The 14,722-nt window shown below is 28.6% G+C and overlaps 1 protein-coding gene across 9 annotated transcripts in view; it reads left to right on the top strand.

The window, feature by feature from the left end:
• LOC129909842 (protein sidekick) overlaps positions 1 to 14,722 on the top strand; it is a 148,179-nt gene that overhangs the window by 111,889 nt on the left and 21,568 nt on the right. For 5 of the 9 annotated variants that reach the window (XM_055986949.1, XM_055986951.1, XM_055986950.1 and 2 more), the window contains exons 3-6: positions 3,925 to 4,101; positions 9,630 to 10,377; positions 10,447 to 10,574; positions 11,110 to 11,358. In XM_055986949.1, the coding sequence (XP_055842924.1) occupies positions 3,925 to 4,101; positions 9,630 to 10,377; positions 10,447 to 10,574; positions 11,110 to 11,358 (1,302 nt within the window). The remainder of the gene's footprint in view (positions 1 to 3,924; positions 4,102 to 9,629; positions 10,378 to 10,446; positions 10,575 to 11,109; positions 11,359 to 14,722) is intronic. The other 4 variants (XM_055986954.1, XM_055986955.1, XM_055986956.1 and 1 more) reach the window with 1 other exon arrangement.

Here is a 14,722-nt window from a genome sequence, read left to right on the forward strand (position 1 = left end):
ACATTTATTGATATCCGATTCAAGTTCAAAGAGTTTTTTTTCCTGCTAAGAATATCAAGTTGATGATTTAAAAAATGTTTTAGATTAATCGTTATTAGTGGAGTAACTAAAGATAAAAAATTCGCAATATTAGGGAACCCGGCCGAACAGCTTAGATTTTGATGATATTTTTTTTTCAAACGTCGGTAATTAAAAATACTTTAAAGTCTATAGATTAAAAATTGCCGGTGTTGCCGCTTTGATTTTTTAAATTTAATTGAAGATTTTTGTGAACAAAAACAAATTTTTTTCAAAAATTTTTCTTAAATTTCATAAATTAATTGATGCCAAAAAATTGTCTAGGAAATTCAAGGAAAAAAAATATATGGGAGTGAGGGACAATCTTCCATAGTTCAAGCGATAGATGCAATTTTCTTATTAATTGACTTCAAACACAAAAAAAACAACGGCAACACCTACAATATTCAAATATACATTTTTTATATGTAAAATTAAAATTAAGTTAATTTAATGAACGGCTTTTGAAAGAATGGTAATTGAACTCAGATTTTTGAAAAAAAAAATTATTGAAAAAATTTTAACATGTCGTTTTTTAAACTTGGTCGTAATATAAAATGTATTTATTTTCAAATTTTTTTGGCCGCATTTATTATGATTTCAAATTATAAAAGGAAATGTCAATATGTATTACGGTTTATGAAAAAAATTAAAAAGTATTTCATTTTCGAAGAACTTTTTTTAATAAAAGTTTTGAAAAAAACTGTAGGTAACTTATTTTTTTTTTAAGTTCAACATTTAAACATAAAATTATTTTTCAATTATTATTCATTTAATAACCCTTACTGTTGAAAGTTAAATAGCAAAAATTTAAAGTTCCTATTTACCACAGTCTTTGAGAAAATTAATCAGAGCCAAAATCAGAGCTGATCGGCCGGGTTCCCTAATAATTTGCTTTAGTAACTCTACTATATACAGTAGAAGTAGTTGAAGACATTTTTTTATTGTTCAAGAACTGATATTGTTGATATTGTCAATGATATCGACTTTTTTTCAAAAGGATTATTCGATGAATGATAATATAATTTTTTTTAAGATTATTTTAAATACAAACAACCATAAAGATGGTACATAGTAAATATAAAAATATATTTATTTCTATCTGTATTTCCAATAAATAAAACCGTTAGTTTTTTAAAACAATAACTTACTTGTTATAAATGCATAAGTAGCTACGTGTTTTTTTATTATTTTCTTTTCATAGTTGGATTTTTTTTGTCTTAAAACAACGATCCATTTTTTATTTGGATTTGTTTTTTTTTTATGACAACAATATTTGTTTTTTATTCATTGCATAATATTTCCTGATTTAATTAAAGAAAAAAAATTCTTATATAGACAATATATTATGTATTTTCCATACTGATACTGAAAATGTATAAGGTATAATTGTATTCTACTGAGTAAAAGTATGCAAAAAAAAAAAAAAATTAAATGAGAATGAAAAAATATTGATTATGGAAGTGATATTGCATAAATATATTCCTAAAAAAAGAATACAAAACTTTTTGAGGCTTTTTATAAAAACCATAATACTTTCCTTAATGAGAAATTCCAAAAAAGTGTTTTGCATACCTATGCATGAAACCATATTCAAATATATTTTATTTAGTACCTACAGGTAAAATAGTACATAAAATCAAGAATTAAAAAAAAAAAATTGTTACACGCATGAAACTTGGCAAAATGTTTGCTTTTGGGATAAGAACCAAGTACAAAAAAAAAGTGTATACAAAAAAGTTGGGTGGAAGGGTGTTTTTTCGCGGACAAGAGGGAGGGGGTGAAGGTCAAAAATATACTGAACAAAATTGTTTGTCGAATATCATCATATGACACATGTTTTTAAGGTATTTTTTGATGCTAAATCTAATGACATAAAAATAAAGTCAATACGATTGCTCTATGAAAAGTTATTGCCGATTAAAAACAAGGGTGCTTGTTTTTTGACTTCAACAAGTAAAATATAACCGAAACCCATGTGAAAAACATGCTACACTGATAAAATTCGGGATGAAGGTTTTAAATAAAGCAGGGACAAAGGATTCATAAAGTTCTTAAAATTATTTTTGGTGAAAGGGTGTTTTTTGGATGGGTTAAATTGTGTGTGAGGAAAGTATCATAACAGCTGATTTAAATTTTATTAATTTTTAAGACTTGGTGTAAATGTTTTGGTTGGTATAAGAATTAAGAATCTATAAAGTGTACAAAATTATCTTGAGTGAAAGGGTGTTTTTTTTTTAAGAAATGATGAAATTCGGAATTAGTACCACAAAAACTAGGAAAAAATTGTTACACCAATGAAAATTGGTAAAAATGTTTCATTTATAACAGAAACCAAGAACCCGAACAGTCTATACAAATATTTTAGGTTAAAGGGTGTTTTTTTTTTGGAAAATAGGGAAAAATCCGCGATAAGTCCGATAAGATCAATGTTATAAATTGTACCCTTACGAAATTCATTAAATATGTTCTCTTTCCCATGGGAATTACGAATAATATAAGTCTGTACATTTTTTTATGTGAAAGGGTGTTTTGTTTTTAGAAGTCAAGAAAATATAGGTATATTTGAAAAAGTGTGTAATACTAGAGTAATGTTAGTGGTACCCTATTGAAATTTAGCAATTATGTTACTTGTAAGATAAGAAACAAGAATCTTAAGTGTCTATAAAAATATCATTGTTAAAAGGGTGTTTTTTTGAGTGAAAACAAAAAAGATGGGTCACCCTAATGAAATTTGGTAAAAACATTGAATTTTGGGATAGATAGCAAGAATAAAGAGTTTTCATAAAAAAAATTTTGGTGAAAGGGTATTTTTTTTTCAAAGAGACACTAAAATCTGCAATTGGTCCCAAAAAGCCAATGATTCATATTATTTATGGTTATGATGACAAATTATACATTTATAGATAAGTTCTTTCACGTTTTACGCGAATCATTGGCTTTTTGGGACCAATTACAGATTTTAGTGTCTCTTCGAAAAGAACACCCTATTATCGTTTTCCAAAAATTATCCACACTACGTTTAAAAGATATTCAAAAAACAAAATTTGGTTTTTGAAACAAAATTTGTTTTTTGAATATATATTTTTTATTTTTCAAACTTCCTATAAAAAAAAAAGAAAAGAATTTGCTCTAAAATATTTTTGAATTTTGGGTGGACAAACGAATTTTACAAGTTTGGTTCTAAAAATTTTGAAGTCGCAGTTCTGGCTTCACGGAGCTCGCAAAACCTGGTTTAAAAAATACCTATAAAGAGAACTAAAAACGATTGTAATATAAAAGAGCTATTGAGTAAAATACTGAAACTACAGTACCCAAACTCGATTTTGGACTTTTGGTCCAGTAATTTTATGGTGTGACAGACTGCATTTTACAATTATGTCTTTTAGGAAGAAATACATTTTGTTTGATTTTGCTTGTCTAACTAACGGTTTGAAGAATATAAAAATAAACATATTATGCATTTTCAAAACATTTTTTCTTTATTTTTTTCGAAATTTAACTCAAGACAAAAATTTGGCCCAATAATATAGTATGTTCAAAATAAAAATAGAAAGGTCTTTTTTTTCAAACTTCATCAATGAATTAAAATAAAAATTCGTTCAATCAATAATGTCATATGAAAATTTAAAAATAAATATAATCTGTAAATATCTGTGAATAATAATAACCCTAAACTTTTCTAGAAACTCTATAAATGCACAATCTTTTTACATTCCTTTCCATACCTATTCTACACATAATATTTGATTACTTTTTACAAAGATTAATATAGTAACACATAAAAAGAAGAAAAGCTAAAAAAAATATACCTACAAAAAAAAATTCCAGCCAATTTAATGAATTTTCTTTGTCCATTCATTGCAGGATATCCACAGCCAATGTATCGTTGGTTAAAGGACGGTCTACCAGTTGGAGACTATTCATCGAGTCAATACTATCGAATACACAATACCAGACGAGAGGATGCAGGAAGCTATCAATGCATTGCCAAGAACGATGCTGGATCCATATTTAGTGAAAAAATTGATGTCGTTGTTGCATGTGAGTAAATACCAAATTGAATTGAAAGCCTTTAGAAAATCTTCATTATTGGAATTCTTTTGTTGGCTACACCTAGTATATATGCAGTTGGATTGAAATAGATTCTTGTTTTTTTTTTTTTTTTTATCTAAACCTACATATGTTTTCAAATCAATTTCAATTCGATATGAGTATAGGAACATATAAGTCGTTCTTTGAGTCTTTGAGTTTTTATTGAACAAATGAAGGATTTGTTTTATTAATACCTAATATTTATTTAAAAGGATAAAGTAATTGTTATATGGTCCTAAGAATATTAAATTATTTGTCTTCCACTACAAATGGTTAATTGGGTCGTGATCACGGAGCTCTTTTGTGTAATGTTATGTTTTAGCAATTTTTTCAAAAACAGCTGAAATGATTTTCGTTAAACTTTGTTCACGCAATTAGAATAAACCTAGATTTTTGTTTTTTCTTAAATAATAGAAAGAATCGGTTGTCGCTGTTAACGAAATTATTGTGTTAAGACAATTCCGAAGGAATTTTGCAATCAATTATTTTAAAAACAATCGATTGCAATGAATTGAAAAAGATAGCTATAATTCATGGCTGTATTTTTTTTTTTTGTAAGTCAATTTTTCAAAAACCGACACTGAATGTTCCTGGAACCTTTTTTTGGCATTGATTAATAAATTTCTGTAAAAAGTCATAACAAATTTTCAAATTTTTTTTAGACTTAATAAGGATGAAATAAGACCTTATAAATTAATTTCTCCAAAAACGGCTCCTACAATTTTAAAACACAGAAATTATTTCAATGCTGTTTCAATTTTTTTTTTTATTTGTATATTGTCGAATTAAATGGATTTACACTAAAAAAGTCTTCAAAGTACCGTTATATTAGTTAATTTATTCAACGTGCATATTTATTCCTTTCTTTGCTATAATTAACACAGAAATTCAATAGTTAAATCTGCGTTCAAAACTTTTTAAAGAGAATGCATTTCTAAAATTGCTGCCATTTAATTAACTAGTGTAAAAAAAAAAATGGGCAGACATTAATGTACTCTGAATACCATATTGAACTATGGATTTTTTTATGGAATGATGCTATGGTAAAGATTAAGCACAAAATTCCAATATTCAAACAATCTTTGGGTCGGAATCAAAGAACCTACTTCGCAAAGTAGATGCCGCAGACGTTAGTTTAAACTGTCAAGCAGCTTTACAAAATCGTCGCCAACCTATAGTAAGTACTGACTTGTTATTAATTACTAGCCGTATTTTATTGGTACATACTCAGTATTTTACTGAAGAAATATTTAATGCTGTAAACAACAACAAACGACTACTTTTATTTATTATTAAAAATTCTTTACTGTTGAAGAGTCAAAAATGTATAAGTTTAGAAACAAAATTTTCTCTGTAAACCAACAAATTAAAAACTTTTGTTTATCCTTAGCAATCATTTATTGTTGTTTTCCGTGCAAAATTTTACTGCGCCAAGTACTGAGTTACCAATAAAACAGGGGTACCTTAGTAAATTTTGCTCTGAATTAATTTAAGATTTTAGGAAAATATCTACAAAATATAATTTTAAAAATTGAATTGAAGGGAAATAAATTATAACTATTAATTTATTGAATCGTGCGTTGTAAGTTAATTCATATCCTGTACATTAGACTGATTCAAAAAAAAAATTTTTTTGTTTAAAGCATTACCGAAAATATTGTTCGAAATGACGAAAAAAAAACCCTACAAGTTTCAGCCCTTAATATTAACATTAAGTACCGCCACACAGTGGGGAAAAGGCGGAAAAAACCCAACTTTCGGAAGTGCGATTTATTTTGATACTGCACGTGTTTCTAACAGTAAATTAGTTGAAGAATCAGAAAATGAAAACTGTTTTTCAAAAAAAAAATTGTGGGCCTGGAGATTATCGCTTAAAGTTGAAAAATAGTGAAAACTGATAAAAATACAAGTAGTTTCAAAATTATCTATTTACCGTATAATTTAAAGGTTTGAACCAACTTTTTTTGTAAATAGGCTTAAAATAAATTGACAAACAATATGGTACATTAGTTTAGCGAAAAAGAATTGAATACGATTTTTTTGACAAAAAATATTCCATTTTAGTGACTTTTTATGTTCACATAAGGTTTTAACTACTTCCTCTGTTTGCCTCTGTTGGCGGATAGGTTTCGTTGGATAGTGTTAAATCTCAGCAATAGTTTTCAAAAAAAATCTCACCCGAAGACGCCCGTATTCGGTTTTTATAGCAATTTCAATCTGAAAAAGTCATTCAAAAAAGCAAAAAAAAAAAAAATAAGGCAAACAAAAATAAGCAGCTATTTTCGCCAGACAAATCTTTCTAAATATATCTTGGTATGCTGAATCTGAATGTGAAGTCCGTTTTGCGAAACAACCCAAAATGTTTGATAAGATTGCAAAAAAAAAATTTTAAACCCACAATTTTAAAGTTTTTCCCAATTTAGTAGCTGTTGGGATCAATGAAACCTGCATTGCACATTTACCTATTAAAACAAATTTTTTTTTTCACGAAGCCACTTTTTTTGACTTTATTTATAACTATCGGAATCGGAATACAGTAAAAATGGTTATTTGAAGCCTCTCTTATCTTTAGTTCCACTTGTCTCCAAAAAAAGATAGAATGATTTGATGGAATGTTCCGCTTATTGAATAAAAAGTTTAGGCTTGGTAGCCGTTTAAATTTTAGAACTAACCAAGGAAAAAAAAGTTTACAAAAAAGTTAAACTTTGAAAAAAATGTCATACCTACCGTTTTTGGATATTTTTCCTTTTTTGAAAATTTTTGATTTTTTTTTTGATTTATGTAAAATTTAAACGGTATTTATTAATAAAATGTTCAAATAAACTCAAAAGAATTTGATTTTTCTAGTAAAAAAGTGATTGAAAGTAAGTCACTTACAGCTGCAAAAACTTGATTTCAGATTTTTTAATATAATTTTTTTCTGAGTGGACGTGGCAATAGGTGGTCATTGATGTAGGTTTGTCTTGCTATGAGCTACCTTTCCTGCAAATTTCATGAAAATTGGTTCAGTAGTTTAGTCTTAATTGAGTTTTTTCCGGTCTCCCATACAAGGTGCCCCACTGTGCGCCGCATCGCAAATTTCTATTTCCCATATGATTTACATGGGAAAGATTGTGTTTTTGAGTTTTGAATTTTATAACTTTTTAATGGTTCATCAAAAAGGCTAGATATTGTTTTAACATTTTAAATATCATAAAACACGTTTTATAGAGCATTTTTGGCTGATATTTAAAAAATGTTAATTTGATATTTAAAAAATGTTAAATTGATATTGGTTTTTATTTTTCGGTGTAGTCACTCGTTTTTGGAAAAATAAATGTATATGCATAAAGAGGGAATTGAACTTGCTTCCCTTGAATAGATAGAGCTAAGACAGTGGTAAAATACACTGGCCTAGCTCTGGAAAATTACTTCTTAACAAATTTCTCAAAATTAACATTTTAATTTAGCTATAAAATATGTTTCAACTTTGATTCAAATATGTTCGAAGTTTGAATTCGGTTTGGGCAAGTCTTTTAAGTCCCTATTTTTCCTGAGTACAGAAATTCTGCTTCTGCTAAACGGAAGATACGAATTTATTTTAAACTTTATTTTTAGAGGTTTTTGTAAATTATATTTTGTTCTTACCTTATTTTTACAAAAACATTTATTTACCTTATATGAATCAAACTAAAACATAATTTTTTTTTTCAAAACATTTTTATTTAACTGGTTGCTGACTTTGAAAATTCGGGTACCTATAGGTAGAGTAAGTTCTGGTAATGTGGTATAGGTTGGTAATGACAACATTTGTTTAACGAAAAATGCATAATCAAAAACACTAAAATATTCTAGACCTTTCCAAAAATTGATAAATCCTTATAAACGGTTACGTGGACTTGTTTTAGGAGCCTTACAAAATGCATTCCCAAGCGTTTAAAAAGAAATATTTACAAAAATGTATTTTTCAAGTAGAACAGTTTGCTATCGATTCACGTGATTTCGATATGATTTTGGTTCAAATCTAACTTTTAATATATTTTTTTAATGCTTTGTACAATTTCACAGTTTTCGCTAATGTGGTATACTTACAATACTCTAATGCGGTATAATAAACTCCTTTAATTCAATTTATAAGTTCAAGTGACCTCAACTCCAAAAATTTATAAAGCGTTTCACTTGAACTTATAAATTGAATTATATTCAATCGCTCCACTTAAAATAAAAATAATTTTCATAATTTTTTATTATTTTTGTTATTTTTTTCTTCGTAAACTCCTTTAGATTATGCCAACAATGACATTAATATTTTATCTTAAATTCAACAAAACACGAGTTATTTTTAATCTTCCGCTGTTTTTTCTTTCATTCTTAATAAAAACAAATAAAAACATCTTTCTTTTGGTTATTTCAAAAATGAAGACACTCATAAAATATATAATATTGTATTGGAAAAGAGTATACCACATTAGAAGACGTATGTGTACCACATTACCCTCCACTTTTCAAATGTGGCATTTTCGAGTTCATTGCCCATTTTAATATAAAACTTTTTTTCTGAAACGAAAAACCACTGCAAAACTGCACATCTTCACAAATTTTCGATTAGTTTGATTCAATATTTTCCGAAATATATTCCAAAAAGAAACAAGGTATACCACAATACCCGACTTTACTCTAGTGATAAATAACTAATTTAAAATTATATTCCAACTTTCTTTTTATTTTTTTTTTTTTGCAGTTTAATTTAAAAAAATATAACGATTTTAACAACTTTGATATTTTTTGTTTCCTAAAAATGCACCTTTGATGATTTTCAGAGTTGCTCAAATTTGCAGCAACAATTTTGAGTGCTGCAATTATAACTGTCATTTATAGCTAAAAACCGTTATTCATACATTTTCAAGTTGATTTTTAAGTTCGATTTTAAGAAAATAATCGACTTCTATGTCAACTTGTCAAAATCTTCTAAACAAAATAAACGTTCTTAAAATCTTTCCTATTGAAGATAATAAACAACAATTGCAACGAAAAATAAAACTACCATTAACTCTACAAAGCATGGTTGACCTGGACATATAAAAAAAAAAATGATCTTCGTATGCATTCTTCACTTAAAAACAATTAAACATGCGCATCGCATTCTTGTAGAAACACTTCAGTTCATTTTGTTTCTCTTTAATTGACCCCATTTGCATACATAAAAAGATGCATCTTTTGTTTTTTTCTTATTTCACAATAGCTTTCTCATGACCCAAAAATGAAAGAAAAAAAAAAACATAAAACGTTGCAAGACGTAAACTCTACTCTATGCTTTATGCACATATCGCGGAATTAATTGCATCCAATTGAATCCGCAAACCAAGTTATACATGCTATCGATCTTTTAATTTACTAAAATATTATTTTTATACTTGATGCTTCTTTTGTCTTTCTATAAGACAAACGACTCCTCTGTTAAATTTTGTTTGACTTATTTTGTTTTGTAATTCTTCCAGACATGGGCATCTTTGAGGATCAACAAGAGGGACGTCTTGGAGTGCACTCTGGCCATCCGGCTGTTTTTGATCTGCCACCAATTGAATCAGTGCCAACGCCGTCTGTAATGTGGCAAACCGAAGAAGGACCACTTAATTACGACATCAAATATGCCTTCACCAAGCCCAACCAACTAATAATCCTCAGTTCAGACGAAAGCGATCGCAAGGCGTACCGAGCCCGCGCCATCAACACCCAACTGGGCAAAGAAGAGAACAGTGCCTTCATTCATTTGAATGTCAGTGGCGATCCATACACTGAAGTTGCTCCCGAAATAATCATCCATCCGGAGGATATGAAATTGAAGCGAGGCGAACAAGTGGCTGAGTTACAGTGCATAGCTAATGCGAGGCCATTGCACGAGATCGAAACATTGTGGTTGAAGGATGGCATTTTGATCGAGAACTCTGGAGTGCCACATACTTTAAATGATCCATGGAATAGAACTTTAGCTTTGCTTTCGGCTAATCTGACGCATTCGGGAGAGTATACTTGCCAAGTTCGACTGCGATCTGGTGGATTTCCGACCGTGACATCGACTGCTAAAGTTGAAGTTCAAGAACCACCGACATTTTTTACTCCAATGCGATCGGAGACTTATGGGGAATATGGAGCTGTTGTAACGTTGCCGTGCGATGTTGTTGGTGATCCTTCGCCAGCTGTTGTTTGGTATCGGAATGCTGAACCTATCGATACTGCTGATGTTAGGTTAGTCTCAAAATAGTAAATTTGATTTTTGATTTTTTTTTAACCGTTCTTTTAAAAATTTATCAAAAGATACACACTGAAGGAAGATAATTCATTGGTAATCAAAAAATTGACAATTGATGATTCATCCATGTTTCAATGTTTGGCATCGAATGAAGCTGGCGAAAAATCCTCATACACTTGGTTGCGAGTTAAAAGTGAGTTCAAATTCTATATTTTTTTATTATTAAAAGTTCAGTTCTGGAGGTTATATCGTTTGCAAAAATTGGACAATAGAATTTTTTGGTAGAGGTGTTTCATTATAAAGTAAATCCTTATGTGAATCGAATTCTACATTTTGAAAATTAAATTCATTTTTTTGCAAATCAAATTCACCCTTTTGCAAATCAAATTCACCTTTTCAAAATTAAATATTAAAATAACTTTCTTATTTTACATTAAGAACTTGATTCAAAATCAGGTGAATTTGATTTGCAAAAGGGTAAATTTATGTTCCAAAGGAAAAAATTTAATTTGAAAAATGGTTAATTTAATTTAAAATAGTGTGAATATTATTTTAGGGTCACTTATAAGCATTTGATAAAACCTCCAGTACTGACTCTGATTTCATATATGTATTTATATTTATGTTTCATAATTGTCTTTCTCCTGCTAACCGCTCTTCAACAAAATAAAAATCATTAAAAAAATAAAAAAAAAAAAAAATTGTACTTAACTCATCCCATTTTATAGAAGCTCGTTCATCTGATAAGGATGCTCTTGTCGTTGGTGATAATGCTATACATATGAATACTCTAAATGCTTATGCTGAAACTAACACAAATCAAAAAAATAATAATATACTTATGAAAAAAAATGTGACTCCTACTAACTATTATAAAGAATTTTTGAAACGCGTAAAACGCTTAGCTCAACCGCGTATAATTCGTGTTAGAGCATCGCATTCTGGACAAACTGGTAGACGCAAGGATTTTCGCTTTGGTACGGGTGATAATATTAAGATAGTTAAATTCATAAATCTTCATAATGCACCAATACATACAAATAATTTTTGTTTTTATTTGTTTTTTGGTTTTGTTCTCGTATGAATATGCACTTTTTAATATTTTGAAATTAAAAAACTATGCACATTTTTTCTGTATTTGCACATTATTTTGATTTAATCACAATAAACATTGATTAATGGTTTTGGGAAAACATTTAAAATAGCTTATAATTTTAAAAGTAGGTAATGCAATTTTTTTTTATAGTTACCTACATTTCAACTTTTGAGATACGAAATGATATAATATTACCTATGTTTTTAGAAAAGAAGTTACTATTAACAAATTTTTGTCATAGGTAAAACTGTGGATAGTAAATATAGAAAATTAAATTTTCTATTTGTGCCCTTAATTATGAAAGTGGACTAAGTCACTCCTAAAAATGGCCTCAAATCTAGCCTTAAAGTAATTATTATTTAAGGGGTAAAGTTTATTTGAAAGCGAAATTGCAGTAAATATACTTCTTTATTGCTCCTCTAGTGATTTCAGAAAACAAATATAATTAAAACGTTATAAGAAAATAATTATGTAAGTTTTTCTTTAAACAATGCAAAAAGTGACTTAGTCCACTTTCATAATCATGGGCACATTTAGAAAAAGAAAATAAAATAAAAATCGGTATTCGGAATTAAAAAAATGTATTTATTAATTTGTTTCACATTTTTTGAACTCTTATCTTAATACTAACAACTAACAATATCAATAAAACGGACCAAATATAAAATAAAGGAAATCTTATTTCCTAAATTTGTTGCCTTTTTTTAAGACCAAATCAAGCCGAGATTAATAAATAATAAAAACTTGAATCCAAAATGGCTGCCAAAAGATGAATTGGAAATTAAGAATCTTCATACCAATTTCCGGGGCTAAATTTTTGAGAAAAAAAAATTAAGTTTTATCTACGATTGATGGCCTTTATATCAATACAAAATTAGTTTTATTCTATGTTGTTTTCTTTTCCCGTGTTTTTTTTTGCCGTACTGCATTTTTAAATACTAAAGTACTACCAACTCTAAAGGTGAAACGACAGCCCTGCTGCCTAATTGTCTCCGAGATGGCGATCGCGTCATAATCCCTTTGACATTCTTGTCAAAAAACAAATTTTCACACCCACCGTCCCATAAGAAGTATAACTTCAAAAAAGGTCTGGTTCCTGGTACATGACACTTTTTATTTTTTGTGTGTCGGTGTAATTTTGTAGTGTGATTTTATGGTTTATAAAAATTGGTTAATTTTTGGCGTTAAATAAGATGTAGAAAAATAAGTATTTGTCTTTAATTTTAATCTTAGCTCACCTAAATGATAAACTCTATCTATAAATCTGTTCATATGTCCTAAATACCTATCACTGGTAATTTTGAATTTTAATCTGTCAGTTTTACCTAAAAACACTGTTTGACTGTAATTTCCAACTAAACCTAACATCGTTTACCTAAGTAATTACTTTATATTTGCCACTGGGCTCTATTTATTTGTTCCTTTTTTTTCATTTCCTATATTACATGTTAATACCCAGCTAATAACTCTGGAATGGAATTAATTTCAATGTGTATATGGTCTAAATCGACCCCTTTGGACATATTAGTTTTGTATCCAATCAAATCAAACCAACTTAACCATAATTTGTAATAGAACTCAATCCATCGATTTAAGTTTGCAAATTTACCATACAACCCTTTCAATGGAAAAGAAACAACAACACCATATATACATACGTGTCCAGTTTCGATCCTGACTTTTCAACACAACAACATTGTGTTGCCCAGTTTGCCACAATAAATGCGTGCTATTTCAGCCACTGTGCCTCATAATAATTATACCCTCAAGGAATACTGTGCCAGGGCAGTAAATTACCTGGTCATGCAATTTCATGTAATTGAGGTCAATGAAGTTAAATCACATTTCCAAAAAATCAAGGCCGTAGAATGTAAATCAACAAATAAGTACACAAGGGGTGATGTTAAATTAATCCATTAGAATTTTGAAACAAATCAAAAGGAAACTTTATTTCATTTTATTGATATCAATGTCATGTTTGAAATCTCAAAGATTTTGTTTGAAAGTTAAAAATTTAGCGCAAATAAGTTTTAAATTACAGTATTACAGCAAATACGTTTTAAGTTTCAGTTTCAAGCAAATCAGTTGCGAATAAATTTGCAAATTAGTTGCAAACAAATTGCAAATTAATTGAAAATAAATTGGAAAATAGCTGCAAACGAGTTGCCAGTAAATTGCAAATTAGTTGCCAATAAATTGCAAATTAGTTACAAATAAATTGCAAATTAGTTGCCAATAAATTGCAATTAAGTTGCAAACAAGTTGCTTACTGGTGAATATTGCATTTACTAGATTTCTCCAGTTTTGCCTTCTTGAGTGGAACTTTTTTAAAGAATACAATTTTTGGTAATTTTTGCTGTTTTTATTTCCATTCTTTTAATAGGGTACTGTTCCCCAAAAATTCTCATTAAAATCACCTACCCGTTAAATACGGCCTTATAATGGAACAACTCATGCTATAGTTGTTATAGGTTCTGGCTACTTGACAGCACCGAACGAAATGAAACATTTTTGTCGAAATATATTTATAGTAGTTCTCGGAATGAAATAAAAAAAAAAACAAAAAAAGGTAGATAGAAGAGAGAAAGAGGAGAATGGATCATCAGATTGTGAAGTGAGAATGCATATGTTTTCCATTTCGACCGCATTATACGTCAAGTAAATTGGATTTTTCACAGGACGAGAAAAATATTATTTTGCCAACTGCAACTGGATGATTGAGTGTGAAGATTAAAAGGCTTCATTCATTGCTTCAATGATGTGTATATTCCGTGTGAATACCTACCTACAACCTCTATACTCTTTCTGAATCACTTTACCATCTCTCCCGCAATTTTGTTGAACAATTTGGCTCAATATACAGATTACCGTTGAAATTGGTTAAAATACGACTTTATTCGTTTCATTGTATTGACATATATGAGTAAATATGATGATAATGTAGTTTGACTGATGCAAAATTTGTTTTGAAATTACCATCAGTGAGCGAGTGGTGGTATTTTGAAACAGTTAAAAGAAAATTATTTTGTGCACCAAATTCGACTTTTCAATGAATTTTTATTAGATTTTGGAGGAATTTTGAAATTTCGTTTGTTGAAACATTTCGGGAAAACACTTTTGTCCATATTTTTAGATATTAGCCTATGAATTTAATTTAAGAACTTAACGGAACGCTTTCTTTTTTCAAGCGACTTTAACATTATGTACATAAGGGTGGCCTTTATATTTTTTTTGTTTTTGCTTGT

Source organism: Episyrphus balteatus, chromosome 2 (assembly GCF_945859705.1).
Source record: "Episyrphus balteatus chromosome 2, idEpiBalt1.1, whole genome shotgun sequence".
In the NCBI taxonomy this organism is placed as follows: Eukaryota; Metazoa; Arthropoda; class Insecta; order Diptera; family Syrphidae; genus Episyrphus; species Episyrphus balteatus.